The sequence below is a fragment of the Perognathus longimembris genome, chromosome 6, assembly GCF_023159225.1.
Source record: "Perognathus longimembris pacificus isolate PPM17 chromosome 6, ASM2315922v1, whole genome shotgun sequence".
Lineage (NCBI taxonomy): Eukaryota > Metazoa > Chordata > Mammalia > Rodentia > Heteromyidae > Perognathus > Perognathus longimembris.
This window is the reverse complement of record NC_063166.1, coordinates 39,450,699-39,478,405: the sequence shown is the minus strand read 5'-3', so window position 1 is coordinate 39,478,405 and position 27,707 is coordinate 39,450,699. Positions and strand designations below refer to the sequence as shown.

At 35.4% G+C, this 27,707-nt stretch overlaps 1 protein-coding gene across 5 annotated transcripts in view; it reads right to left on the bottom strand.

Annotated features, from left to right (window-relative positions):
• The window catches only part of Cmc1 (C-X9-C motif containing 1), a 68,655-nt gene that overhangs the window by 32,590 nt on the left and 8,358 nt on the right, over positions 1–27,707 (bottom strand). For all 5 annotated transcript variants that reach the window (XR_007211268.1, XM_048348588.1, XM_048348589.1 and 2 more), the window contains exon 2: positions 10,208–10,297. Coding sequence is in view for 4 of the 5 variants with exons in the window: in XM_048348588.1 (XP_048204545.1) it covers positions 10,208–10,297 (90 nt within the window). In the remaining variant the exon portion in view is untranslated. The remainder of the gene's footprint in view (positions 1–10,207; positions 10,298–27,707) is intronic.

Genomic DNA, 27,707 nt, shown 5'->3' with positions numbered 1-27,707 from the left:
AATACTATTAGCTAATTTTATTAATCTCTTCCTGGGGGTGGGGAGGTGGGGAGGCACACATGTGCCTGGGGCATGAACTGAGGGCCTGGGCATTGTCCCTGAGCTTCTTTTGCTCAAGAGTGGCACTCTACCTCTTGAGCCATAGTTCCATTTCTGGCTCTTTCATTTTTGGTAGTTTTTTGGAGATAAGAATCTCACCAACATTCCTGCCGAGGCTAGCTTTAAACCATAATCCTCTTGAGTAGACAGGATTATGTTCCTGTATTTTTAATTTATAAATTACTTTAACACAGGAGTCAGAATTTTTTTTAGTTAGGAGTCATATAGTAAATATTTTAGACTTTGTAGGCAGGCCATTTACTCTCTGCTGCAAATCCTCAAATCCACCAGTGCAGTATAAAAGCAGCTGAAGGCATTGTAGAAATAAGTATATCATATTCTAAAACCTCATTCACAGGTGGCAGCAGACCAGATCTGACCATCAATCTGTGTAGTTTGCCAAGTCCTGAATGAAAACAATATACTGCGATTAGTCTCTCATAACCAACCAAAGCAAATGGCAGTATTATTACAATCAGTAATATAAACACGCAGACTGTTAACATCTAAACAATTAGCATTATCTATACATATGATTCTATGTTGAATATCTTAACATAATATGATTCATACCTAATAACTGCCTTAAGATAAAATTCTAACCAGTAACACTTGAACTTTATTAATTTGTAAACTCACAAACTTCTCATAATATTGTACTAATCTATATTCCTGTCAACATTATACATGATATATAGTCTTACCCACAAATACTTCGTGTATATGGAGTTAAATAACTGATTGTATTTTAATGCAGTAATAGTGATATAACAGTGAAATGATACAATTTGATAAAACAAAATTATACCTCAGTACAATAGCAACCACCAACAAAATATAGAGCAACAAAATCATTCTAGGAATCCCTTTGATGTCCTTTCCAATCAGTACCACTAACAGTGCAACCATGGTTTCTCTTAACTTCCACAAGCTTTTCTGAAATACTACATGGTCAGAACTATGCCTCAGTTTATTTAACATTTCGAAATAAAATCAAACTTTCAACCTGTAAAAAAAAAAATAAGAATATCTGTATGGGCATTATTTGTATAAAAACTAGAGATAATCCAAACATCCATCATACTTAACAGATTATTGCATTTTCATACAATGGTACTATATAGCAGTAAAAGTGAAGAAGCATATGGAAGTAAAAATAAGCCAGACTTTTAAAAAAGCAAGCAAGCCCTGGAATCTAACTTATTTTTTAAAACAGAAGAATGAATGTATGGTTGCAGTCAAAATGGTGATGACTTCTGGCAAGAGGGAATAGAATACAGATTTGAGGGAGCACAAAGAGGTCAGGCTTCTGATAATATCTATTTCTTGGCCCTAATATTAACCACAATGGTGTGGTCACTGTCAAAATTCCTGAAGATTACCTCTTATAATTTGTCCATTCAGGTTTGTTTAAAAAAAGTACTGTGCTTTTATTTTGAGGAATATGAAAACCTTGCACAGAACAAAGATAATCTGTAATTCACCTTTCCTTTTTCCAGACATTTATATTAAACTGTGGATATATTTCTTTTTTCCTACATAAATTTATATCATATAATCAATCACCATTAATCATAATTAGAATTATATTGTATTTATTATACAAAAGCATGAGGTGTGTGTATATGAGAATCAAAAGCTCTAACATATATAATGCATATAACTAAGTTACATCCTAGCCCCAATCACACTTTTGTTAAAGCACTTGAGTATCTTCTCATTTCTTAATGAGTCTTTATAAAATTAAGTATAAGTTATGATTTTATTTGGTTATGTCTCATAAAATTTTCAGTAATAAAAATAAAAGTCAATTTTAGTAAAAAAAAAAAAAGCATCAAAGAATTACAATAACTTCCTAAGTATGATCTATAAAATAAGTAGCTCTACATATAGAGCAGCTATGTGGATATGAATATATTTTTCACTAAATTTGTTTTTAATTGGTTCAGAAAACATCAAAAGTGTACATTTTAATGGCTAAACATCATGTTTTGATATGATGTATATAATGTTTAAATCACATTAAACATCTCTCCTTCAAAAACTTACTGTTCTGCATGATAAACCCTTTCAAAATTCTTTCTTCTAGCTTTCTGAAACATACACATTATTATACCAGAATTTCTTGTTCCAATCAAATAACCATTATACCCACTGATTAATCTGTCCCCGTTCTGCCAGAGCTCCAGCCTCTGATGACCACCATTTTATTACTTTATTCTAAACTTCTTCATATAAGAACAATGTCTCATATGAGAGTATACCTATGTGATTACACACATGTGGTAGGAGTTGCTTTCTGTGCCTGGTTCATTTCACTTAACACAATGGTAGCTATTCCAACCATGTTGCTGCAAGTGACAAGACTTCATTTGTTTATGGCTGAAGAGTATTCCATGGTGTGTATGTATACCACAGTATCTTTATCCACTTATCAGCTGATAAGACACTTTTGTTTCCTGGCTATTGTTAAACAGTAATGAAATGAACATAGGGATGCTACTTATCTTTTCAACATAATGACTTCATTTCATTTGGATGAAGTCATTTTAAGTGTGTTGTAGTTTGTAATGTTAGGTTACAAACACAAGAAAAATGGAATAAAAACTAAACATTGTTTAAACTACAGGAAGACAGTAATTCTTATATCTTGTTAAGTTTATATAAATATCATGTAACAACATAACTCAAAAACTAAAAAACCAGCAACAAGCCAGAAATAGAAAGTACAAGGCAAAATACAGCACAATTTGACACATCCACCACTCATGGCAGACACAACTAACTGATCTAATTGACTAATGTGAAAATATATGCAAATAGCTGGGTACCAGTGATTCATGACTGCTATCCTAGTATAAATGGGCTAAGACTTAAGAATCTTGGTTTGACACCAGCCTGGGAATAAAAGTCCACAAGACTCCATCTCCAATTAACCAGCAAAAATGCTTGACTGGAGGTATGGCTCAAGTGGTAGAGCAACCAAAATAAGCAAAATAATCAAGCCAAAAGCACATGCTCTCAGTTCGAATAATTTGTGTATGTGCATATGCAAATAGTATTATCACATGCTACCACAAAGAAGACAACCAGTAAGATGCCAGGTAAATCTGCTTACAGATTGAGAAAAAAATATCATCTCAAGGAGTAATAGCAACCAAGAAGTATTATGCTTATGAACTTGTTGAATGGTAAATGCTTTGTACAATTAAAGACAGAATTTTTAAAATTCATTTCTCTACTCAGATGAACAACATTCTAGGAATTTAAGCAAATAAGTAATTATTATTTAATTTATTGTTTGGGGGATTTTTTCATTTCATGCTGGGAATCAAAGACAAGGACTGTGTAAATAGGATAAACAAGTTTTTCTGCTGTGCGTATTCCCAGCTCTTTGTTTTATGACATAGGGTCTCACTATGTAGTGTAAGCTGGCCTTGAACTTCAATGGCTTTGAATTCAGGTTCCTCTTGCCACTATCAATTGTATGCTAGAATTGTAGGATTTCACTGGCATGCACAGACAGCACTACTTGTATATGTGGATTTAGAATTTACTGTATACTTTGCAACTCCCCATCCTGAGAGAAAAAAAAAAACCTACAAAATAAATTGGAAATGGAACGCAATTGTCTGCAACTGTAGTTTCAACTTCTAATTTAAATTCTGCTTCATAAATACAACACTGTTTTTACACACTGATTGTAAATACAATAAAATTAACTCTACAAGAAAAAAGTTTTATCTGTTTTAGACAGTAAACAATTAAAGCTCAAAGCAAATTCTTGTTTCATCCCCCTCCCCAAGAAAAACTAGTAAGTGGCTATCTACCAGGTAAGATACAAATCTACCAAAGTGAGATACAAATCAAACTGCTTCCTTTATTATTTTTCTTATAGCTAAAACAAGATCCTAATTCAAATATATTCAGTCAAAATATAATTATTTTGTGCATTAGTAAAAAATTTACTAGTGTCAGGGTCTGATTGCCTAGAATGTAATTACAACTAGAAGATCATCAGGTAGCTTAAGCAGTGTGATCTGCACTCAGCTTTTTAATACAGAGGCATGGTACTGTTTAAAGACTATAAGTAATTTTGGATTAACTTCTCATAAGATGAAAGGATTTAGGGCTATTATAAGAAAATAATTGAAAGCTGATGTTTAGAAACACTAGGATAATAGTAACTTGTTAATGAAGTACTATCATCAAAATTAAATCTTATTTTATGTTTACTCATTCTACCAACATTTTTAAGTTTCAAATCATGAGAATCTTTGCTTTTGTGTTCAAATGTAGACTTTTCAGAATTATATCTTCAAGGATTACTTGCATAAATTAGTTATTTAGAATATTATATTCATCTACCCTGACAAAATTTCCTGCTAATTTTCTCGTTTAAATACTTGGCATTAAAACAATTCATGTATTTCAGAAACAGTAATACTCTGTATATTGCTCTGAGAGAAAAAGAGTAAGTAATTTTCTTCACAAGTATTTATTTCTATCTGTGTAAGGCAATCACAATAAGCTTTAAGCCTGATAACAGAGTATGAGTAAACAAATATAAGTACTCCACCAGTGAATGAATACTAACATGTACTTTGTTCATTTGTTTTAAAAATTATGCAGTTGTTTATAGGAGGCTCCCAGACTGCCCTGCTTCACAAGCTCCAGGAAGCATACCCATCTGTACCCAGAAAACAATTCAGCCCTGGATCATATCCATTGCCAACTTGAGAGCTGCAGTCAGTGCCTCCAATTTCCTGCAGCATCTTTAAAGGATAATCATTATAGGCTAGCAGCTACACAGCAGATGTAGGATGTGATAGCCCAGATTGAGCCACCTGAAGCCAGGGATAAAATGAAACAAGCATAGGTTCAGATGTATAAGTGGGCACACCACTAGCAAGTGAGGAACTACAGGAGCAAGGTGAAGATGATGACCCTTCAGCCATGTCCCACCTAATTCTCCAACCATTCCAAACCACCACAAGGACACTTGATTCTCATGATTTCTATTCGTGTCCAAAAACCACATGCTGTTGGCAGGGCCCCCTCTGGCTGCTTCCAGTTCAGTCAGAGGTCAGGTCTCTACTACAGAAAGGTTTCCTTGGAGCAAATTTATTCCAACTAAAGCCATACTCCATTCCAAACCTCTAAGCCCACACTGCCCATATGCCAAATTCCTCCAAAAGTCTCAGACAACTTCTGGATTCTAGGATCATGTGCTCCAAAAATTCAAAATCCCTTTCATTTTAGCAGAGCAGGGAAATCAAAAAGTCATCTTGGGCAAGAAAAGTACCACTGAGCTACATGCCTAGCCCTCAAAATACGAATTCCAAGGTCTTGTTCAGCTGCTCCGATCAGTTCATGTCAAGTCAGATATGATGAAATACAAAGAGGGGGCGGCGGTCTGGAGGACACCCTTTCAAGGTAAAAACAAAGCTTTGGGGCTGGGGATATAGCCTAGTGGCAAGAGTGCCTGCCTCGGATACACGAGGCCCTAGGTTCGATTCCCCAGCACCACATATACAGAAAACGGCCAGAAGCGGCGCTGTGGCTCAAGTGGCAGAGTGCTAGCCTTGAGCGGGAAGAAGCCAGGGACAGTGCTCAGGCCCTGAGTCCAAGGCCCAGAACTGGCCAAAAAAAACAAAAAAAAACAAAAAAACAAAGCTTTGATTATAAGAGATTTGCAATCCTGTGACAACATTTCAACCCTTCTAACTTTGCTGGCCAGTGGTGCTTGAACTCAGGGACTGGATACTATTCCTAAGCTGCTTTGCTCAAAGCGAGTTCTCTGCCATTTTACCTACAGCTACACTTCTGGGTTTTGGTGATTAATTGGTGCTAAGATTAATTGGGCTACTGCTGAACCTTGATCCTCAGATGGAAGTCTCTTGAGGAGCTAGGATTATAGGTGTGAGCTACCAGTGCTCAGTGCTCATCTTTTTTATATATCCTTGTTTAGAAAAGTGTTAATAAAACAATCATATAACACCATTATCTTTTAAAAGTTCTGCTTACAAGACTGTCTCTGAGCTGGCATCTGAGAACTTGGATTTGGGGGATGCTCTCACTATAACATAATTGGTAAGACTCACTCACTGGGCCCAAACTGCTTGAATGAGCAAATATGGTTTATGCTGAATACTTGCTTCCCTCTGGAATTTTGAAATGATAATAATAGTACACCTAAAAGCATAAATAACTTTTTGGCAGGCTCTCTTTGGAATCTGGTCAAAGGTAGCATACTTTAGTTACATGGAATAATAGAAGGCAGGATGATAAGTCAATGTAATCCTGGCTACTTGAGGGCCCGAGTTTGGGAAACTGTGGATGCAGAGAAGCCCAAGCACAAAAAGTTTGACAAGATCCCATCTCATCAACCAATAAAAATCTAGGTTCAATGCTAGACGTTTGTCTTTCCAGCTATACAGTAGTATTATGGTTTAGGTGCACCTGATCAAAAACAACACCCTGTTTGAAAAATAATGAAAGCAAAAAAGGCTGGACATGATTTCAGTGGTAAAGTACCTGCCTAGTAAATACAAAGCCTGGAAGTTAAAGCCAGTACTGCCAAAAAATAATAAATACATACATACATACATACATAAATAAACAAAGATAGTAAGATTGTTTTCAAAGCTCGACAATTCATCGACTCTTCTACTTACAACTACTTATAGAAGTTCTATTTCCAAATGAGAATTTTATGATACCAGAACAAATACTATTTGACAAAACTATATTTAAGAAAATATCCCCAACAGAAAACACATAAACAATTAAATTGGTGCAGTAAAACATCTGGAAAAAGGCAGAAATCAACGAAAGCACCACACTTGTGAAAATTCTTTCTAAAACACAATTTGTAAATTCTCAAATCCAAGAAAAAGCAACTATGGAATCAACACCACTGGCAGAAGACTTCAAGGTTAGCTTTGGGGAGGTGAGGAAGAGTCAGAAAGATTTAAACAACAGTTCCATTCCCTGTGTGTTCAGTGATGAGGGCTACCTCTCTACTTCACTCTTTTATCCCAAGGGCTGTACTGACTATCTATAACTTCCCTGGCAAAGAAACATGCTGAATTTAAATCAGTAACATTGCCTTTGATACTAAAATACCACCTTGGTGAAGTTTCCACAATAGTAAGATTAGGATTCTTCATGTTGTACACATCTTATCTCTACATTAAGCCCCCTCACTAATAAAATCAAAATTAGGTTGCAAAAGAGAGAGAGATAGTAAGCATTAATTTTCTCTTCAAAAAGAAACATGCTTCATGTTTATCTCATATTTTTAAAACATATTTTATAAAGACGAAGATTGTCAAATTGAACTTGTAAAATACTACAAATACCACTTGTTCCCTATCAAGACTTTCCAGTTACTAAGTCATCATTTTATTATATTGAAACAGCTGTTATAACATGAACAACGTTGCTGCAGAATTAAAATCATACAACGGTAGATTAAAGTTAAAAACTCCAGAAGTACTATTGCATATAACAATGAAACATCTTTAATGGTATATGTTGCTTATAACAAACTTTAATTGTATTTAAACATTCAGTGAAATGGGCAACTCAGACTAAATCAATGTAAAACCAATAGTGTATAGATAATGAAGGCATCACAGAAAAGTGGTTAAAAATTATAATGATGAAAGAACTGGTAAGAATATAGCAACCTGGCTGAAACTGATATTCATTAGGGTACTCTTCACTTCAATAGGAAGCATTTGGACTCTGTGGTCTTTATCAGTGTCCCAGATGGTAATGGCTGAAGGTTAATGCCTCACCCCCATTCTGTTCAATTTTCTATCCTAATTAGCCCTCCAAATCTATAGCTGTGAGTACCAAGTGTCTGTGCTCAAAAGAAACTAATTAATGCTACCAAATTAGATCAAGTCCAAAGATCCAACAGCCAAACTCTTAGTTAAATGCTCCTTGTTAAGAGGAAGTATTGCTGTCAATAACTGCTGTTTGGTGACTATAATGAGACATCTTTCTTTCACTGAAAGTGATTTCATTTCTCTTTGTCCCTGGAAAAGCTGTTCCCTGCCCTTCACAAACCTTTGTTGCTGGCAGTCTGACCTAATTCTTATGATCAGCTAGGTTGAGATGACATAAAAAAAAATTAAACAGAAAAGCTTTCCTACATAATCATGTTCAAGGCATTTAGCACTAAGTCAGATCACTTATTAAAATTTCTATATCTTTATCCAAGAACTATATGCAATTTGTACAATTAGCATACATAATATTTATATCTAAAATCCTGTAATAATTTAATGAAGCAAAGGCTATACTCAGTTTAAAAATAAAAGAAGTATCCTGGATCTAAATTATGTCCTGTTATTCCGCTTAAATGCAGCTAGCTTTCTTCCGCTGTCTGAACAATACTAATGTATATTCTTTCCTAATTAACATAAACAGGGAAAATATTAAGGCTTCATTATTATTTTACAAAATCATCAGTTTTACATTCTAAAACACTATTCTGAACCATCTGGTCCATAAAACCAATACATGGTAATCTATAATTTAAATACGCAACATTATTCTAGTAGCATAATTCTAATAAATAATTACAATTAAACTAATCTAAACAAATATTTTAAGATATTTTCATTTTCAGATGTCTCTAAACATATTTCAGAAAAGTAACCATGTCAATATTCTAAAGAACTTTTTTATTAAAAATATGAAAATTAAGCATTTTCCTTTCTGTACTGAAGTAGTGGTACAACATAAATAAGTATTTTTAAGTTAGATTTTATTCTTTCATTACAAAAGCAAATTTGTACTGTCTATAAGTAAGCAAAGGCAGTTCTGAAACCCAAAGCCATTTTTTCTTTTTCATCCGAATCCTATCAGGAAAATATAAATTTCTAATGAAATAAGCTTTTTTCACTCAATGTATTAAATTATGTCATCATTTTCTTTCACTCTATTATTAGTTTATTAACATATAACTTTAGATCGATAGATAAGTAACAAATATATTTTTCAAGTAGTGAAAAGTAACCCAAGAACTTTATATCCATCTTTAAGTTTATCCTACCTCACATGGATCAGGTTATATTTTTTAAAAGTTCTATGAGTCATGGAGAAGATTGCCTCTTGAGACGATTAGCATGACACCTGCCAATGCCAGATGTGGCACTGCACCCTATCTATAGGTGCCAAAGGGGTTAATTAGTCCCAAAACCAGAGCTGACACAGTCTGGCTTCCTGTGAAGGTGCTGCAGTCCATTATCCTCACCAAAATCACTGTGGTCATCTCAGCAAAGGTGAGTACAGCATAAAGAAGGGAGCTAGGACAGTAACCACAGCAGAACTATTTTACTAATCTTTTTGATGCCCATGTCAAAAGGTAGAATGTTTTTAAAACATATTTCTACAGTAATATTGCTGCCTCCTTTTCTTATCATTTTCAAATGTATTATGGCCTTATTTTTCTTTAATCTTTCACTAATTTGTTTAAATTTTCATTGGAATCCTACATAGTAACCAAAAATAGTGTCTGGACTTTTAGTATGAGGAATATTAATGCTAAAAACATTTTCAAGGAAATGATGCATGCATGGGCACTTAGTGCACAAATTTATACAAATATCTTCCAGTGAGAAATATAAAACAAAACGCACACATACATAAAAGAACTCCAGGTTCCTAAGTCCTATTAACGATTTGAAACATACTAAAGACTAAAAGAAATCATCTTTGAATGTACATATAGCTGTATATGAGTAGGTAGATCGATTAATTAACAGGTAGATATGAGATTTGATGTTTGTTCTTTCCCTATCAAAATTACCAGAAAAACTAGTTTCTCTAGAATACTCCTATCAAGACTTTTTCTAATATATAATTATACTTCTGTGAATAAAAGGAGGGTTTTGCTAGTAATTTGGATTTTTTTTCAATTGTAAATGAACTGAACACCATCTGAAAGTTCAGAAAGCTGAAATACCAATATCTCAGTGAAGGATGAAAAGCAATTCATACATATTAATGCACTGACTACTTGACTCTGGGGCTAGGGATTAAATTCAGAACATATTTGAATTTGATCTTTACATGAATATTTTAATCTTACCTTCAACTTGTCCAGAACATCTCTCTTTGGCCTTTTCTCTCATTATTTTAGGAATCAGAACATCTTTTTCAACATGTCTGAGATGCTGCTCTACAAAAAAAAGTATGTTATAGTAAAGTCTCAAGTAAATCACTAGGAGAAAAATAAGCACTGTTTATTTAGAATAACAGACTATAAAAATATGATTTTAAATGGCTCTTTTACCACTTGATAAAACTGTGATTATCTTAGTCACTTAAAATGGTTCAAAATGTCTTTTTTGATGTCAAAATGAGAGGATTAGGTTTTAGGTTATAGACATCACTCTACAAATGTCTACGTTTTTTTTTTTTGGTTTTTTTTTTTTTTTGCCAGTCCTGGGCCTTGGACTCAGGGCCTGAGCACTGTCCCTGGCTTCTTCCCGCTCAAGGCTAGTACTCTGCCACTTGAGCCACAGCGCCGCTTCTGGCCGTTTTCTGTATATGTGGTGCTGGGGAATCGAACCTGGGGCCTCGTGTATCCGAGGCAGGCACTCTTGCCACTAGGCTATATCCCCAGCCCCAAATGTCTACGTTTTTGCAACACTTCCTTGGATAGTATATTCCAGGTAGATTGGTCTCATGGAGCTCATGTAGGACTTCCATCCACACTGAGACCCCAAGGGTAGATGAAGGTCTCTCTACCCTTGAGTACAAGGCTGCATATGAGTAGTTAGTCCCAATAAAGGAAGTCTAAGAAACAAAGACTTTGCAGAAGAAAAAACACACAACAAATTCCTTTGCATTTAAAACACAGTTTCTGACATGAGATTAAAAGAGCAAAATATGCAATGTTTCTGCCTCCCACTTGTTTATTAAATTCTAAGCACCCTGGAAAAAAAAGAAAAAGTGTCCTTCATAAAAAATAAAATGCTAAGAAATATTTGAAAGATATAATGGGTAAAGTCAAACTAAAGGAGATTTCCATAGCGTACCAATAATAAACTTCCCTGGAGAAAACTCACTTATTGTTAGTTGAAGTACCTCAGCAGGAGCCAAAGAGTTATCTGGAAGATTTCCCATCATCCAGAGGTATCTAGGGAAACTAGGAACCCCTAAAATCTTTCTGGCAATGTGCTCCTTCCAAGAGCCTCTGAATACAGACAGCTACATCAGGGCATCTCACAAAACAAAATTAATAGCAACATATCCAAGAATCGTCTTTGTTTGGCAAAGAACAACACAATGAAACATACTAACCAATCTGAATTAATAAAAAAATAAGCCAACTCTGAAGGCAGTTCAAGAACACAGAAATAATATTAATATACATATTAAAACTCTTAATGTACATATAATAAATTTACTGAGGCAGATAAAAAAAATCTCTAGAACGAAAGGGACCGTGGATTATCTGAAAGCACTTTGATGAAATGTCTGAATCCCCAAAAATCTAAAAGCTTCTAAACACAGAGAAAAAAATGCACAAAGGAATGAGAATGAAATAAACATCTCATCCCACTAGCACAAGTCAACAGAGAAATAACTTCAAAGTTCTGAGTAATAATTATGTTTTATCTAATAATGCTTGTTTAAAGACACTTCTTCAGATACAAAGAAATTAAAATGTTTACCTCCTTTAAGCCAGAAAGAAAAACAAGTACTAAGTACCTTAGTACCCCTGCTGTGCAATAACCATCAATGGAACGCAATAAACATTTTACTATGCATAGGCACCCAACAGGTCAAAAAGGCCTCATCTGGGAAGACTCAACAACTGGTGTTGATTTCAACAGCTGCAAAAGCTGCATCTGGAGGATTTACTTCCAAAATTACTTCTTTCTTCATGTATGTGCCTGACATCTGGGCTGGAATGGCCAAAGGAAGTAGCTCAGTTATGACTGTAAAACAGACCACCTCTCCATTTGGTTCCTTTCTCGCAATATAGCAACTGGGTTTGAAGAAAGGATAAGCTATGAATGAAAGTCTGGAAGAGTAAGACTTCAGGACAACCAGGTGAAAGCTAAATTGACTTGTTTTGTTTTTTGCCAGTCCTGGGGCTTGAACTCAGGGCCTGAGCACTGTCCCTGGCTTCTTTTTGCTCAAGGCTAGCTCTCTACCATTTGAGACATGGCACCACTTCTGGCTTTTCCTGTTTATGTGATTCTGAGGAATCGAACCCAGGGCTTCATGTTTACGAGGCGGGCACTTTACCACTAGGCCATATTCCCAGCCCTAAACTGACTTTTTGACATTGACATGGAAGCAGGCATCATTCCCACTACATTATATGACTTCAGGTTAGAAAGAATAGCCCAAATTTAAGTGGGAAATACAATAGGCCCCATTCTTTGTGTCCAGACCACTTCACAAAGATCATGAGGGGTAAGGAAGCTAATGCCATCTTCTTCTTTGTAAAAAATAAAAGCCACCACAACAGAGAAGATATGCTAATAAAAGGATCATGATGCACACAAGCCTATCAGATAAATATACCTTTAATTTTACATTTTCAAATGTTAAAGTATTTGAAAGATTAACCTGACCTAATAAATATTTCCAGAATATTACATTCAAATAACAGCAGAATATTTACTAATATAAACCATACTATAATACAAATCTCCCCTAAAAGTGAAGGAATTCAAGCTATACAGCTGACACCAATTTGAATTAAAAATCAACAAAAAAAAAGATATTTGGATATGAAATATTTCTAGGCTAAATAACATACTTTGAAATAACCCATGGATCTAATACAGTATCAAAAAGCGAGTAAGAAAACGTTTTTGAATGAAAACACATCAAAAGTTGTGTGATAACTAGCCAGGTATGGTAGAAGGTCTGCAATCCTAATAGTTGAAAAGGTAAGAGGACTTTGAGTTCAAAGCCAGCCTGGGCTGGAAAATGAGACTCAACCTCAGAACAGCCAAAAAAAAAAAGTGCTACAACAAAGTTGTACAATACAGTCCTACAGTCCAAACAACTTACATAGAAATTTGTAGCACTGGAAGCCTAATCAACTTATGCTTCTGTACTGAAATACACTTTCCTCTCCCACACCCCCCAAAAAGGAAAATTAACACAAAGCAAGTAAAAGAAAGGAAATAATACAGGTCAAAGTAGAAATAAACAAAATACACAGTCAAGCAAAAAAAAAAAATAGACATACAATCAATGGAACAAAAACTGGTTCTTTGAGATGCCTAAAATGTAACCAAACTGACCAGGAAAAAAATTACAATTTCAAACATTAAAAAATGGCTGATATATTTAAATGATAAGGAATAGTAAAATCTAATAAATGTAACAACTAAAATGAAATGGACAAATTCCTTTAAAAATTCAAAAAAAAACAAAACCCTCACTCAGGAAATCCAGATACTCTAATCCTAAATGAGCTAATGAACTAGAGAAACTTCTCAGAAGTAAAAGATACATGAAGAACTGTTCAATATCTCTGGTCCTAAAGGAAATGCAATTTTTAAAAAAAGCACTGAGATTTCACCTCACCCAGTAAGAAGGACCAAAAATCAAGAACACAATAGGTTTGGGTGACACGGTCCAAAAAGAAATGTACTCTTTGCCTGACTTATGTAACTGTAATCCCTCTCTACATTAGCTTTATAAAAACAATTTTTAAAGTTTTAAAACAATAGAAACAGTAGCAGATGCTGACATAGATGTGGCCAAAAGGGAACAAACGCTAATACACTGTTGCTGGGAATATAAACTTGAACACACTAGAAAGCAGTATGGAGGTGCTTTAAAACAAATAAACAAACAAAAAACAAAACTATGATACAGCAATCCCGTTCCTAAACATCTATCCAAAAAATTACAAACTGAAAAAACCCGAGCAGCCGTTTCACCTCCATATTGTAGCTTGGGACTGACCGAGCCCTGAAGCTTCCTGGAATAACTGCAGAACATGTCAATGTGAAAATGCAGTCTAAAATAATGAAGGTAGGCAGAGAGACTTCATTTGACCAGAGCTAATGATGACTCCAGCAACACCCTTGCAACCCAACCCAGATCAAGACATAACAGGAAATACCTGAAGTTCCAGATGCCCCCTCAAGTTAAGGTTGACTCAGGCGACACCCTTGCCACCCACATCATTTGTCTAAACCAATCATTTCAAACCCCATAAGCTAGCCAATCACCTTCACCAGGCCCGTTCCTGCCATTGATTAGGCCAATCATTCTTAAGAAGTATTTTGTAACTTTCTTTTATAACTTTCCCACAATACAAAACGATTTGCTGCCAGTTGCTATGCTGTTTTATGATTTTTCCTGTGGTGTGACATGATTTGCTGTGTGATGATGTGACGCATGGACTGTTCCCCCAAACGTGTGATTACATTGGCTTTCGGCTCCTTGGTGGTCTTTGGGGTCCCCAAAATCTGGGCATAACAAAACTAGGATACAGTAAGACTGCTAGCACAACTATGCTCATAGAAGCACTATTTACCATAACCAAGGTACACAATCAGCCCAGATGGACAAATGGATCAAGGGAATTTTACTCATCCATTAGAGAAAGCGATATTGCAACATTTGCAAAAATGGAAGAACCTGGAAAAAATTACATTAAGTGAAGTTAGACCCAGAAAGACAAAGGTTACATGTTTTCTCTCATATGTGGAAGCTAGAATTAGTTTATAAATATAAAAGTAAATAATTTGGGTGGTATACAAATGTATTAACAGAAATACAGTAGATTCAGGGGAAAACTTAAAACTGTAATTCCTTAGAAAGACAAAACCATAGTTCAACAAAATAAACATCACGAAACAAGTACTTGAAAGGGGGAGGGGATAAGGTCAAGGGGAGGGAGAAAACAATTGGAAAGAAAAAAAGGGGAAGGGGAGAATGCAGTCAAAATTCAATGTATATCCTACAAAATTAAGAGAAGTGAAGGAAGGCTTGGTTAGGCAGGATGGGTGAGAATGTTGGAAGGGAAGGTATCAATCAAAGGGCATTGTACTCATGAACTGCTTTGCTGAATGGGCAACTCCTATGTATAACTACTTAAAGACAATAACTGCATCACAGTCCACAGTCAGACAGTCTCCCTGGTATTTAAGGATATGCAAAATGTTTCTCAAATATTCCTATTTAAGGGAAACAAATGGAATAATTAAGAAAAAATATTTAATTCCACACAACTTCTTCCACAAAATTGCTCTCAGGAAAGTATTGCCCTGATACCAAAACCAGTCAAGTTAACAGAAATACCAACCCCCTAATAATGTTCTTTAAAGATGAAAAAGATGTATTATATATGTAAAGATCTTAACAAATGATTACAAATTGAATTTAGTAACATTTGTAAAAAGATACTTAATAACCAAGTAGGTTAACTGAACATTCAAAAACACTGATCTCACTATTTCTACTCAACTTTATCCTAGATGGGATCACAGAGGTAGATGATCAAACCTAATATACTGACTGAGATGATGTCTCCCTAAACTTGGCCTGGATGGCTTCAAACCACAATCTTCCCAATCTCCACTTAGGTAGTGTAATAAAGTCCCTCCAAGGAGGGGACCACAATGTAATGGGGTCTGAGGGGGAGGGAATCCCCCATCCCTCCAAGAGTCCACCACTCAGAGACAGTCTCAAGTAAAAAGATGTATTTATTGGGGAAGTAAAAAGCATATTGACCAGACAGGGTCATGGCCCAGACTCAGGAGCTGAAACTGCTACCATAAAAAGCAGGCTGGCAAGCCAGGGCCCTGGGCCACCCTTGGGGTCGGGTTATAAAGACAAATACCACATGGTCAAGCTTGCCACACACAGGTAGCCAATGAGGTTACAACACTTACAAAGCATGCCGGTCACACGCAGGTGGTCAATGGAGTTACAATCGCCTCAGAGTAACTGTTTGAACCAACCTATCATTCTAGTTAGAATTCGCGCATGGATTTGGCGGGGCTCACATGATGCAGGTGGATAAGCCTACTCATGGGAGGGCACAGGTTTAACCATGAGCATTCCACTACCCAGGTGGCAGTTTACACAATAGGGAAACTTCCCTGGATAGGGCCGGGGAGATCTTAGCGAAGATGTAGTCAGCTTCTGCTCTCTTTAACTAATCTGAGATAGAATCAACCTGACACCCCTCAACAGCCAATGATGGCACTGGCCAGATCTGACCTCCATATTACAGGTAGGTTGAGTTATAGGTATGAAAACAAAAGCTGTATCTAGCTTCTGTTTTTAACAGAAGCAAAATTTATAGCATTATAACACATACAGAGATTACATTAAAATATAACTAGATCATGTACCAACTGCTCAAGCCTGCAGTCCCAGGTAATTGAGAGACTGACATTTTAGGATTTGCAGTTTGATGGCAGCTAGAGCAGGTAAAACTAGCAAAAGCCAGAATTGAAGGTGTGGCTCAAGTGAGAATGTTCAGCTTTGAGCAAAAAAGCTAATAAGCAAGAGGCCCTGAGTCCAAACCCCAGTGCCAGCACACATAAAAAAAAAAAACAAACAAACAGGAAATAACTAGATCATAGTAATAGAGTAAAATAAATTTGGTTGTAATTAAGGTATCTAAAGCCATCTGAATGATAAAAATGTTGACAGCAAATCACAATAAAGCTATGCAAAACCAAGATTTAAACTAAAACACACTATTAGGTAAGTAAAAATACTAAAAACGAAAAGCAAACTATTTTTGTGGAAACCAAGTGAAAAGTGTAGGGAAAACCCCTTTTTGAGTCCCTAGAAACAGCAGGCTTAGACAATATAGTGGGCCTGGGAAGGGGCAAACCTAAGCCAAATAACAGGAGCCCAAAGCAGCTTGACCTTGGCAAAAGAAAGGAATGAAGAACACCATTCAGTTTAGGGGAAGTTCCAAGAAGAGAAAAATTTAAGGCTAATTAAGACCAGTCAAACCCAGAACTAAGAATTATATTGCTTTGTTTATGGAGTTGTTTATGGAATTGTAATCACTAACCGCAATTGTGCTTCTGAATGTCTGCCTGCTTGCTTAGCCTAACTTGCCAGACCACCTGTGTGAGGTGAATGTAATCCTAAGACCACCTGCGAGTGGTACATGTGATACATGCCCTTAAAAGCCCAGACCTATTTGGCCCCAGTGCTGTTAGTCACCATACCGGTGGTGATGAGCAGATGCTGTGCACAGCTAAATAAAGACTCCTAGCCCAATTGACTGAGTGCTGGTGACTATTGTAGGTTGAGGCCCACCTGGGTATCTGGTATATATATTCCCTCTGACCGTTATGATATCAACTAGAAACTGGTAGCAGAAAGAAAACATAAAACATTCTTAAAACATTCACTAATTTAATAGTACATTTCTAAATAATCCACAGGTCAAAAAAGCCCCTCCTCCAACAGAAAACCATGAAAAATACATTAACTGGAGCAGAAGCAACAAAATTAATAGCAGCAATATAAATGTGCTAATTAGCCAGGTTATCTTCAATATCAAACTCTCAAATATTTAAAGAACAAATAACATAATTGTATAGTCTCTTCCCAAATCATTTTAGAATTCCGGTATTTTAACCTTTTACCAAAAGCAGACAGTATTTATAAAACAAACACACATACACACAATAACAATATCCCTCATGAACACAGATGTAAACATCCTCAACAAAACATCAGTAGATTGAACCTGTCAATTTATAAAAACTATACTACAATTAAGTTTGGCCTCATTTTAGCAATACAAGGCTGGTTTGCCAATTTAAAATTCAATATAATCATAGTGAATGATATAGTAAAACCCCTGAAAAGAATCAATATAAATTTATAAAAATGTAAACCAAAACTAGAAATGAACTTACTTTAATCCAGTGAAAAGGAAATTAAAAACCTATAGCTTCCATCTTATTGAGTAATAAAATATTTAATGTTAGCTCTATCACCAGAATGTGGACTCAATGACTGCACAGAACTAGCTCAGACATAGGTCAGTGGCACATGTCCCTAGCATGCATGAGGCCCTGGGTTAAATCTCCAGAACTACACAAAGAAAAGAAAATTTCATAAACCTATGTACACTTAATATGAGTGCCCATAAAATAGAAAAAAAACAATAAATTTCACTAGATAGGCAATATATAAGTAAGAAGGTAGGTAGGTGAACAGATGACTGATGGATAAGAGACAGCATACTCTGAGTTCAGAACAAAACTTTTAAGCATATGCATGGAAATCATTACAAAATTGCAAATATTACTTTACACCAGAATGAATAAATTTAAAATAGTGGCAACTCTAAATGATGCAGTAAATGTGAAGCAACTGGAACTTTCATATACTGCTAATAGGAATGTAAATACTTTAGAACACTGCTGGTGAGCTATAAATACAAAAGCATACTCTCAACCCATGTTTCATCCTTAGGTACTTACTTATTTGCCAAAAATAAACGAAAAATATACCTTCAAACAACTGTTACAAGCATTACTTGTAATAGCCAAAAATTATTTCCCAACAAAAAAGAATGATTACTAGCATACTATAAACAGTAGCATCACATACTCCTCATACACTTAATATGAATGATTTTTACATATAAAAGTACACATTACCTGATCCAAGAACATGCAAAAATCAGCCAACAGAATATTTGTTTATAAGGAATTGAAGGCAGATGTCTTGACTGAGATACACATTAAATTTATAGTGAATTTCACTAGCCATTTATCTAAATTTAAATTGAGCTTAAAAACATATTTACACTCAGTGCAAGTTCATAACTATTAATTCAGATATTAGATTCAATAATTAAGTAAACACACTATCACAATTTTGTCTTTAAAGATACTGTTTATTTTTTATTAATTTCTTTTGATCCTGCTATAGTTAGTTATTGCTGGTATAGAAATTCATTTTTATACTGCTCTTACAACCAATTTGCTAACTCCCATTGCTTCAGTAATCTGACAGTAGATAATTCGTTTTCAATGGGGCAGTCTCAATATCTTTTTAAATTCTGTCTATGCCATTTAGAAAAATGGGGGAGGGAGGAAGTTACTGGGAAGGACCATTGACTTAGGTGCTCAGATTTGGTTCACAATTTTTTCAGTAATTTTCATCTCCTCTCTTTGTGTTGTATGGATTACCAATGTTTACATTATTTAAGAAACAAATTAGGGAATTCACCCTTTATGTTCTTCAGAAACACTATGTACAGACTGAGAATCCCTTGTTGAAACTGCTTGAAACTTTTCAGATTAGGAATGCTCACCTATAAAAGATTACCAGGTCGTTCAAAATTTGGTAGAAGTGACCTGTGATCATCCTCTTATGGACTATACTTCCCAGTCATTCAAGCAATCACTAGTCTAGGTGTTGTAAACGTAGTTTGCAGATTGTTTTTGAGATGTGTGAGGCAGAAAAGGCAGACCAAAGGGAAATTTTAACTACTGAGTGCACCTGGTAAGGTTTTTTTTTTTTTACTTATTCTCAGATCAGATGAAATTTCAGTATGTATAAATTCCTCAAGAACACGATGCATCTTATCTAAGATTTCAAAGCAATTGTATGAAGACAGATATGCTCATGATTTCTTTTCCTCTTTACCACACCCACAACTATGCTTCAATTTTCACTTACTATGTAAGAGATAAAAATTTTTCTCTGAAAGACCAGTGTGAAATATTTTAAACTTTGCAGGCAACATACCACTTTGTCATATAAATACAACCTTTATAAACATGTTACTAACTATTCCCAGCATATAAACTTTATCAGATTTGGCTCACAAGAGCAGTTTGCTGAACATTGTACTATTTATTTATGCTTTTTTTTCCCTTATTTTTGCCCCAAACTGCTGTAAGATCAGACAAAACTGCTAAACTTATAGAAAAAGCTAGAAATGTGGATGGAGAGAATGAGTCAGATTGAAAAGGAAAGCATACAAAACCAGTGGTAGAGTCTATAGGAACTGGGAAAGCAGGCTGACTCAAAATAAACTATACTAAGCATTTATGATCATTACTACTTCTACAAGTTCCTACCAAATACATTTTTAAATGCCTTGCAAAACTTTTCTGTACATTGTATTAAAAACCCATAAGACAAAGAAAACATTATACAACCGCATGAATACTAAGTTCATTTCCAAATTTGTATATTAAAATTTTTAATGACACTGTTAAAATGTATATTGTTCTCAAGCTTTTACCGAACACTAAATGGCAATTACTAATGATAATTTTATACGTATTTCAAAGTTACTTTCGACACTACAAATGCTATATGCTACTACTTTACTCATATTGTAAATTGGTTTTCATTAATATCAATGCGGTCAGTGCACATCGCATATTTGTACAAAAGCCTGCAAAGAACCAAATTTTGAAGGATTGCTCCTATACAGGCAAATAAATTTATACAAAGATGAATCAGAATATAACACCACGAGGGACAATTTCCAAAGCTCTAATAGTCTATCATCACCTGAAAGTCAATTTTCACCTTTTCCTTTGGTTGAATTAGTTAGCTCAGATATTGCTTTGGGGCTCATGTGTTTTCGCAATATGGAAGTAACTAGATTATAAGGCTACTAACAACAGCACTAGCTATGAATCTACGAAGATAAGACAGAAGCAAATCAGAATAATAACAAATCTGTCACAGGAAAGAATGTGACACACAAAAAGTAAGGTATAACTCTGTGGTAATGAAATGTTCTAATTTAACTAACTGGGTTCTTATTTAGATTAATGACACTTTTTAAAAATTTTCACTGTTACATTTATTTGCTTCAGATGACATTTCCATGCTATTGATGATTCAGAGGAAACACGTTTGTAATAGGTCTGCAAAAGTGTTCTCATAAGCAGCAGTTTATCTTTAGGTCCCACTCCTTTACTAATTCCTCAAAGGGAAGAGCCCCAGACAGAAGACAATACAGTAAGATCACAGTTCTCAGTTGTTACCAGTTCTCTCCAGCACGGATATGGATGCTTAGAACCAGATTTTTACATTCTTAAAAGCAGTATATACCCATCCATATATTGTAATACTGTATTATAGTATTACTGTATTATAGTATTATTCTCATACTAAAATGCTGTATTACAGTATGAGGGTATGAAAAAAGGGGTATGAACTATAAGAAAAGTGTGAAATTGAAAACAAGAGTAATCAGTGTTCCTCATATTTGCTTCCCTTAAGAAAGCCATTAGAAATAATAAGACAAAAGGGGGGCGGCCATTGCTGGGAATATGGCCTAGTGGTAGAGTACTTGCCTCATATACATGAAAAAAAGCCAGAAGGGGCACTGTGGCTCAAGGTACAGTGCTAGCCTTGAGCAGAAAGAAGCAAGGGAGAGTGCTCAATCCCTGAGTTCAAGCCCCAAGACTGGCCAAAAAAAATGGGGGGGGGGGAGTCAATAGTAAGAGAGATTACCAGTACCACCCATACTCTAGCTTATCTCCAGCTGTGATACAAAGGAGTAGAGAGCTATGAATGTCAGTCTTCCTCAGTCTTCCTATGGCCCTCCCTTCTGTCTGTAAACATACTGGCTCCATTTGCAGATAAGGTCAAGGTCACAAAGATGAAACCTCTGATCAGATGTCAATGGTAAGATCATGTACCCCTGGTCCCAAACATTCTGTGACAAAAACATACACATGGAAATGAGCTCTGCAGGCATACTGAAGCATGAAAACAATCCTTATTATTTCAAAACACAGTTTGGTAAAAGCAAACTTTACATTTATCACGTACAGAGAGCACACTAAATATTAGCTAGATATGATTAATTAGGCTTAGCTTCTGAGTTAAATACTATCCATGTCCCACAGTAATATGCTTTATCTGAAAGTCTCTGAACCATGAGCTTTTAATAACTCCATAATCCAGAATAGATGTGCCTATTTCCCAAATACACCTTACATTCCAACCACACCTAATTTCTGGACCTCAGATTCTATAGATAGTTAGGAGTGAAAATTTCTTCTTTATCCATATTACTTTAACAAGCATGAGACTAGAAGGGACAGCAAATCTAAAGGTACACTAAAGCAGGAAACCAACATACTCAATAAGACATGCCAAATTCGGAAATGTACTGCAATCTTCACTGTAACCATATTTTCTTAAGTAAATGTACACACTTCATTTACTTTTTTTTTTTTTTGCCAGTCCTGGGCCTTGGACTCAGGGCCTGAGCACTGTCCCTGGGTGCTTTTTGCTCAAGGCTAGCACTCTGCCACTTCAGTCACAGTGCCACTTCTGGCCATTTTCTGTATATGTGGTGCTGGGGAATCAAACCCAGGGCTTCATGTATGCGAGGCAAGCGCTCTTGCCACTAGGCTATATCCCCAGCCCTTCATTTACTTTTTTGAACACTACCTTATCCTACATATACAATTTCCTAGTGAGGTTTTTTAAAAAGCAGTGTGCCTGTGGCTTACTTAGTAATATAAACTAAACAGCTTACTGTTTCTCTCACATACATCTAGAAGATAATAAGATATTCTCAACTCTACAAATGTAGAGTTCCATTCCTTTCTCCATACTTTCACTTGACTCTTCTTCCTCACCTTTTCATAAAATTCCTGTTAAAAACATGTATTGTTTTGGTAATGAGGTGTAGGTAATTATTATTATTATTTATTTTTTTATTTTTTGGCCAGTCCTGGGCCTTGGACTCAGGGCCTGAGCACCATCCCTGGCTTCTTCCCGCTCAAGGCTAGCACTCTGCCACCTGAGCCACAGCGCCCCTTCTGGCCGTTTTCCATATATGTGGTGCTGGGGAATCGAACCGAGAGCTTCATGTGAAGGAAGCAAGCACTCTTGCCACTAGGCCATAGTCCCAGCCCCAGGGAATTATTTTTATATTGAGCAATTATTCACATATTTCCAAAACCCTAGGCTTTGCTTTGCTCACTCACATCCTCAGTATTGGTATGACTCTCAGAACCAGTTTACTTGGATATGCAAACTAAATCCATAATACAACTACTGGGGGAAAAGGGAACATGATAACATTTCCCAACGTGTTCATCTACCACCTGCCTCACATTAAATTCACTTTCATAACAAGAATTTGCCAAAATATAACATTAAACATATTGTATTATATAAGAAACTGATGACAAATTTTAACATTAAGTCTCAAAACTATCCTGAACAGTGTAACAATACCAGAAAAAGAAATGTTGTCATGATAATTAAATGTTCTTATTCTTGTGACATAATCCCACAAGATATATTTTTGAAGGTGTTATGAGTATTAGTGCTTACCTCTATCTTCAAGTATAATCTGACCACATTTCAAACTACATATTGGTAATTTCCAAGTCCTATCAACACAATTCTGGTTTAAATTTTCTACAATTTTCTTCATTTTGACATCCAATTGTTATGTTATCTTAACTGAGAAATCACCTTATGTTCTGCAAAGGAGTGCAGTACTTCTAAGAGGAAGGAATGAGTGGTAGAAAGAATTGTTTTACAAACATCACCTCAATTAAAAGCAGATATAACAAATTACTGGTAACCTTTTGGCAGAAACCACCATCTTTCAGTAATCTGCCAAAATAACAAACACAAAGGCAAAGAGGATGGGTACCCCATGCATGTTCTCTAGGCCCTTCATGAAACATGGAGTTGTTCCTTTGTCCACATACATGAGAATCTACAAGAAAGAGTGATAGTAGACATCAAGACGATGGGTACTGTTCAGAAAGGAATGCCCCACAAATGTTACTATGGCAAACTGGAAGAGTCTACAATGTTACCCAGCATGTTGTTGGCATTGTTATGAGCAAGCAAGTTGAGGGCAAGATCCTTGCCAAGAGGATTAATGTGCGTATTGAGCATAGTAAGCACTCTTAAGAGCCATGATAGCTTCCTGAAATGAAGGAAAATGATCAGAAAAAGAAGGAAGCCAAAGAGAAAGGAACACAGATTCAACTGAAGTGCTAGCCTACTCCACCCAGAGAAGCACACTTTGTGACAACCAACGAAAAGGAGGCTGAGCTATTGGCACCTATTCCCTATGAACTCATGGCCTAAGAGATGTTAAAAAAAAAATGGTAAAACCAAACTCTAGTTCAGTTACCTTTTCATCTTTTGCGTTCTTTTTTTTTATTATCAAAGTTTACTTTTTTCTAATCCAACTCAGTATCTTTGACTCCTTCTTTTCACAATACATAACAGTGAATTCTACTTTGTTTATCCATGAGATTTCACCAGCACCTATTCTATTGCTATTCTATTCACATCTGGATTTACAGCACCACATCACACTATCTACACAGTTGTTTTCTGCTACAAATGACATGCATATTTAACAGAATTTCATTCATCAAATAGTCATAGGTATCTGTTCTGTTATTACTTATTAGGCACCAATTATGTATACCATCCACCATATTAGGGATTTCATATACAATGAATACTACAGGAAAGCTCCCTTTATTCTGTAGCAGCCTTTGAAACTATGTGCTCAATTCAGTTTAGGTAACTAACTTTTTTTTTTTTTTTTTTTTTTTTTTTTTTGGCCAGTCCTGGGCCTTGGACTCAGGGCCTGAGCACTGTCCCTGGCTTCTTCCCGCTCAAGGCTAGCACTCTGCCACTTGAGCCACAGCACCACTTCTGGCCGTTTTCTGTATATGTGGTTCTGGGGAATCGAACCTAGGGCCTCATGTATCCGAGGCAGGCACTCTTGCCACTAGGCTATATCCCCAGCCCGGTAACTAACTTTTAATCTGTAAAAATTTCTCAACAGTTCTTTATTAGTAAAATCAGGATTTCAACCCATCATCCTCCTTTAAAATGTGAAACTATAATAAACCGTGATAAAGTTAACTTTTTATCAATGTTCTTATTTGTGCATAAGTTTGTATGGTTCACTTACATTAAGCACTAGGTAAAATTCTTTTGACATCTACACGCACAGAGACTACTACAAAAATGTTATTAAAACCTTACTCAAAACATAACTATACTCAATCAACAAGTTATTTTTTTCTGTGGCAACCTTCCAGTACTTATCAAGAACCTCTACAAATCAATGACAAGTTTTCAGAATAATAAAAATTAAGGCTTGTAAGTGGCACTGTGGCTTGAAGTGGTAGAGTGCTATCTGGAGCAAAAATTGCTCAGGGACAGCACCCAGGTCCCAAATTCAAGCCCCACGACCAACAACAACAACAAAAAGTTTTAGTCTTGAAGAAATACAATGAACCTTACTCTCCTCATTTTTCATCCTCAAACCTCAGAATATTCAATATTCCACTAACTCAACTAATAATATTCATTTATTACACTAATGACAAACGTTGACACAAAAAGTATGTCCAACTATCTTCCAAATTTCAAGCTGAGACTACAATAACCCATTCCCTCTTTGGTAGGTAGGTAATCTCTTACAATCTGGTACATTCTTGTCATCTATTTTCAGAGAAACATACTATTTACTACACAGATATAATCTCATTCTACAAATAATACTTTTCTTTACTATTAATTATTTTGTTATATATATGGACACATCAAAAACTATAAATACATGTGGCATTTCATTTCTAGAAAAAATACTTATATTTCAAAATGAAATAAACACTATAATTTATATGGGTTGGGGGTTGAGGGCCTCTTGGTTTTTTCTTTTTTATGGGGATTTAAAGTTTTTGAAAGACTGAGTAGTGATAATAGTCAGAAAAAGGCCCCCATGAAACTGTTCTTTAAAGAAATAAACAAAGGGAAAAAAAAGAAGAAATGAGCAAAAATTAAACAGATTTAGGGATAGGAAAGAGAAAATTCTAGAGAAAAAGAACTTTATGTTCATAGTTCCAGAAGCCAAAAAGAAAAAGAAAAGTAATTTGGCCTTTTTCGGATACATCTTAAGCCAGAATTACTCAAGGTTTTTGAGCACCCATGTGATACTTTTCATTTCAGAGACATTACAAGTGTGCAAGTACTCCATTTCCTGTCATTATCAAGAACCAGTATTACCAATAGTTTCAGAAAACTTTTTTAGGATAGAGCAAATTCCAGGTACTGGTAGCTCACACCTGTAATCTAGCTGCTCAGGAGAGTGAGATCTAAGGATCACTGTTCAACATGAGCCTGGGAAAAACAAACCAAAGGACTCTTTCTCCAAAAAGCCAGAAGTACTACAGTGATTCAAGTGACAGAGCACCAGTCTTGAGGAAAAAAAGCTAGAGGCAGTGCCCAATCCTTCAGTTCAAGCCCCAGGGTAGTACAAAACATACACAACAACAACAAAACAAAACCAGTATAAACCATTGAAATAAATGGAGTTACGGAGTTCTTACTAATAACAGTATAAACCCATAAACAAATAGGAAACAAGGTGGTCTCTTGAAAAATGTTGACAATTCACCTAGTAATTGTGGAAGTCTTGTACAGATTGCAGGGGACAGAAAATTATCATTTTTTAACCATCATCAGAAATAATGAATCAAGTAAAAATCAACTGGTGCTGAAACAAGGGGAATTTCTGATGAAGGCAGATGTTTACATTATCTGAAATGGCCTTATTAATTTTAGGAGCAAAAATACATAATTTAAAAAGGAAGCAATATAGTGGAAAATGGAAGAAAATCCTCAATGTGTGGTGAAAATTAACATCACCTATGTACCTTCAGATGTAATAACTGGGAAAGACAAGTGGTAATGTGTCTAAGAATGCATAATCCCAGCTAATTAAGATCAATAAGAAACAGACACATTTTTATTTGTTAAGCATTGCACCAACCAAAAATGTACAGTAACTTCTCATTGTTCTTAGTATAGAATTCACAGGATTTGAAATGGTGTTTAGGACATTTCATGAACTATTAAGCTTTGCACTGCCATGGCATATGCTTTGATCTCATCTCTGTTATTTGCTTATGCCAGTGTTTGTCTAATTGCATAGAACCACCAGTCAGAACCATGATCTGAATTAACCTAGTAAAAAACTTCCTATGAAAAATATACTTTTACTTTAAAAATATACAAAATGCAGAAGTTAAATGCTTCTGTTTCTTTTATTTTAATTCAGGACTATCAATATAATTCATGACTTCAAAGATACCTAGAGATACATAGATAATAAAAAAATCAATGTCTTGCAATCAACTCCATAATCTTTTACATAATTAAGCACATAATACTCAGAAAAAGATGCTTTAAATGTGCTTAAACAACAAAAATAAAAAGTAAACTTTTGTATATGATAATACTATATATCTAAAAGTTCCTAGAGACTTCACCCCCAAACTTCTAAAGTTGATAAGTAACAATGAAAAAGCAGGATACAAAAGTCAACCCACAAAAAGCAGTAGCTTTTCTGTACATCAACAAAATGCAGACACAGAGGAAAATCAGGAAAACAACTCAATGTGCAATAGCCTGGAAAAAAAAAAACAGGAATAAACCTAACCAATGAAGAAAAAGATCTTTATAGAGAAAACTATTTAAAAACTGAAGAAATAAAACACAACAGCAAGAAATGGAAAGACCTCCCATGTTTAAGAATTAATACTATGGGGCTGGGGATATGGCCTAGTGGTAGCGTT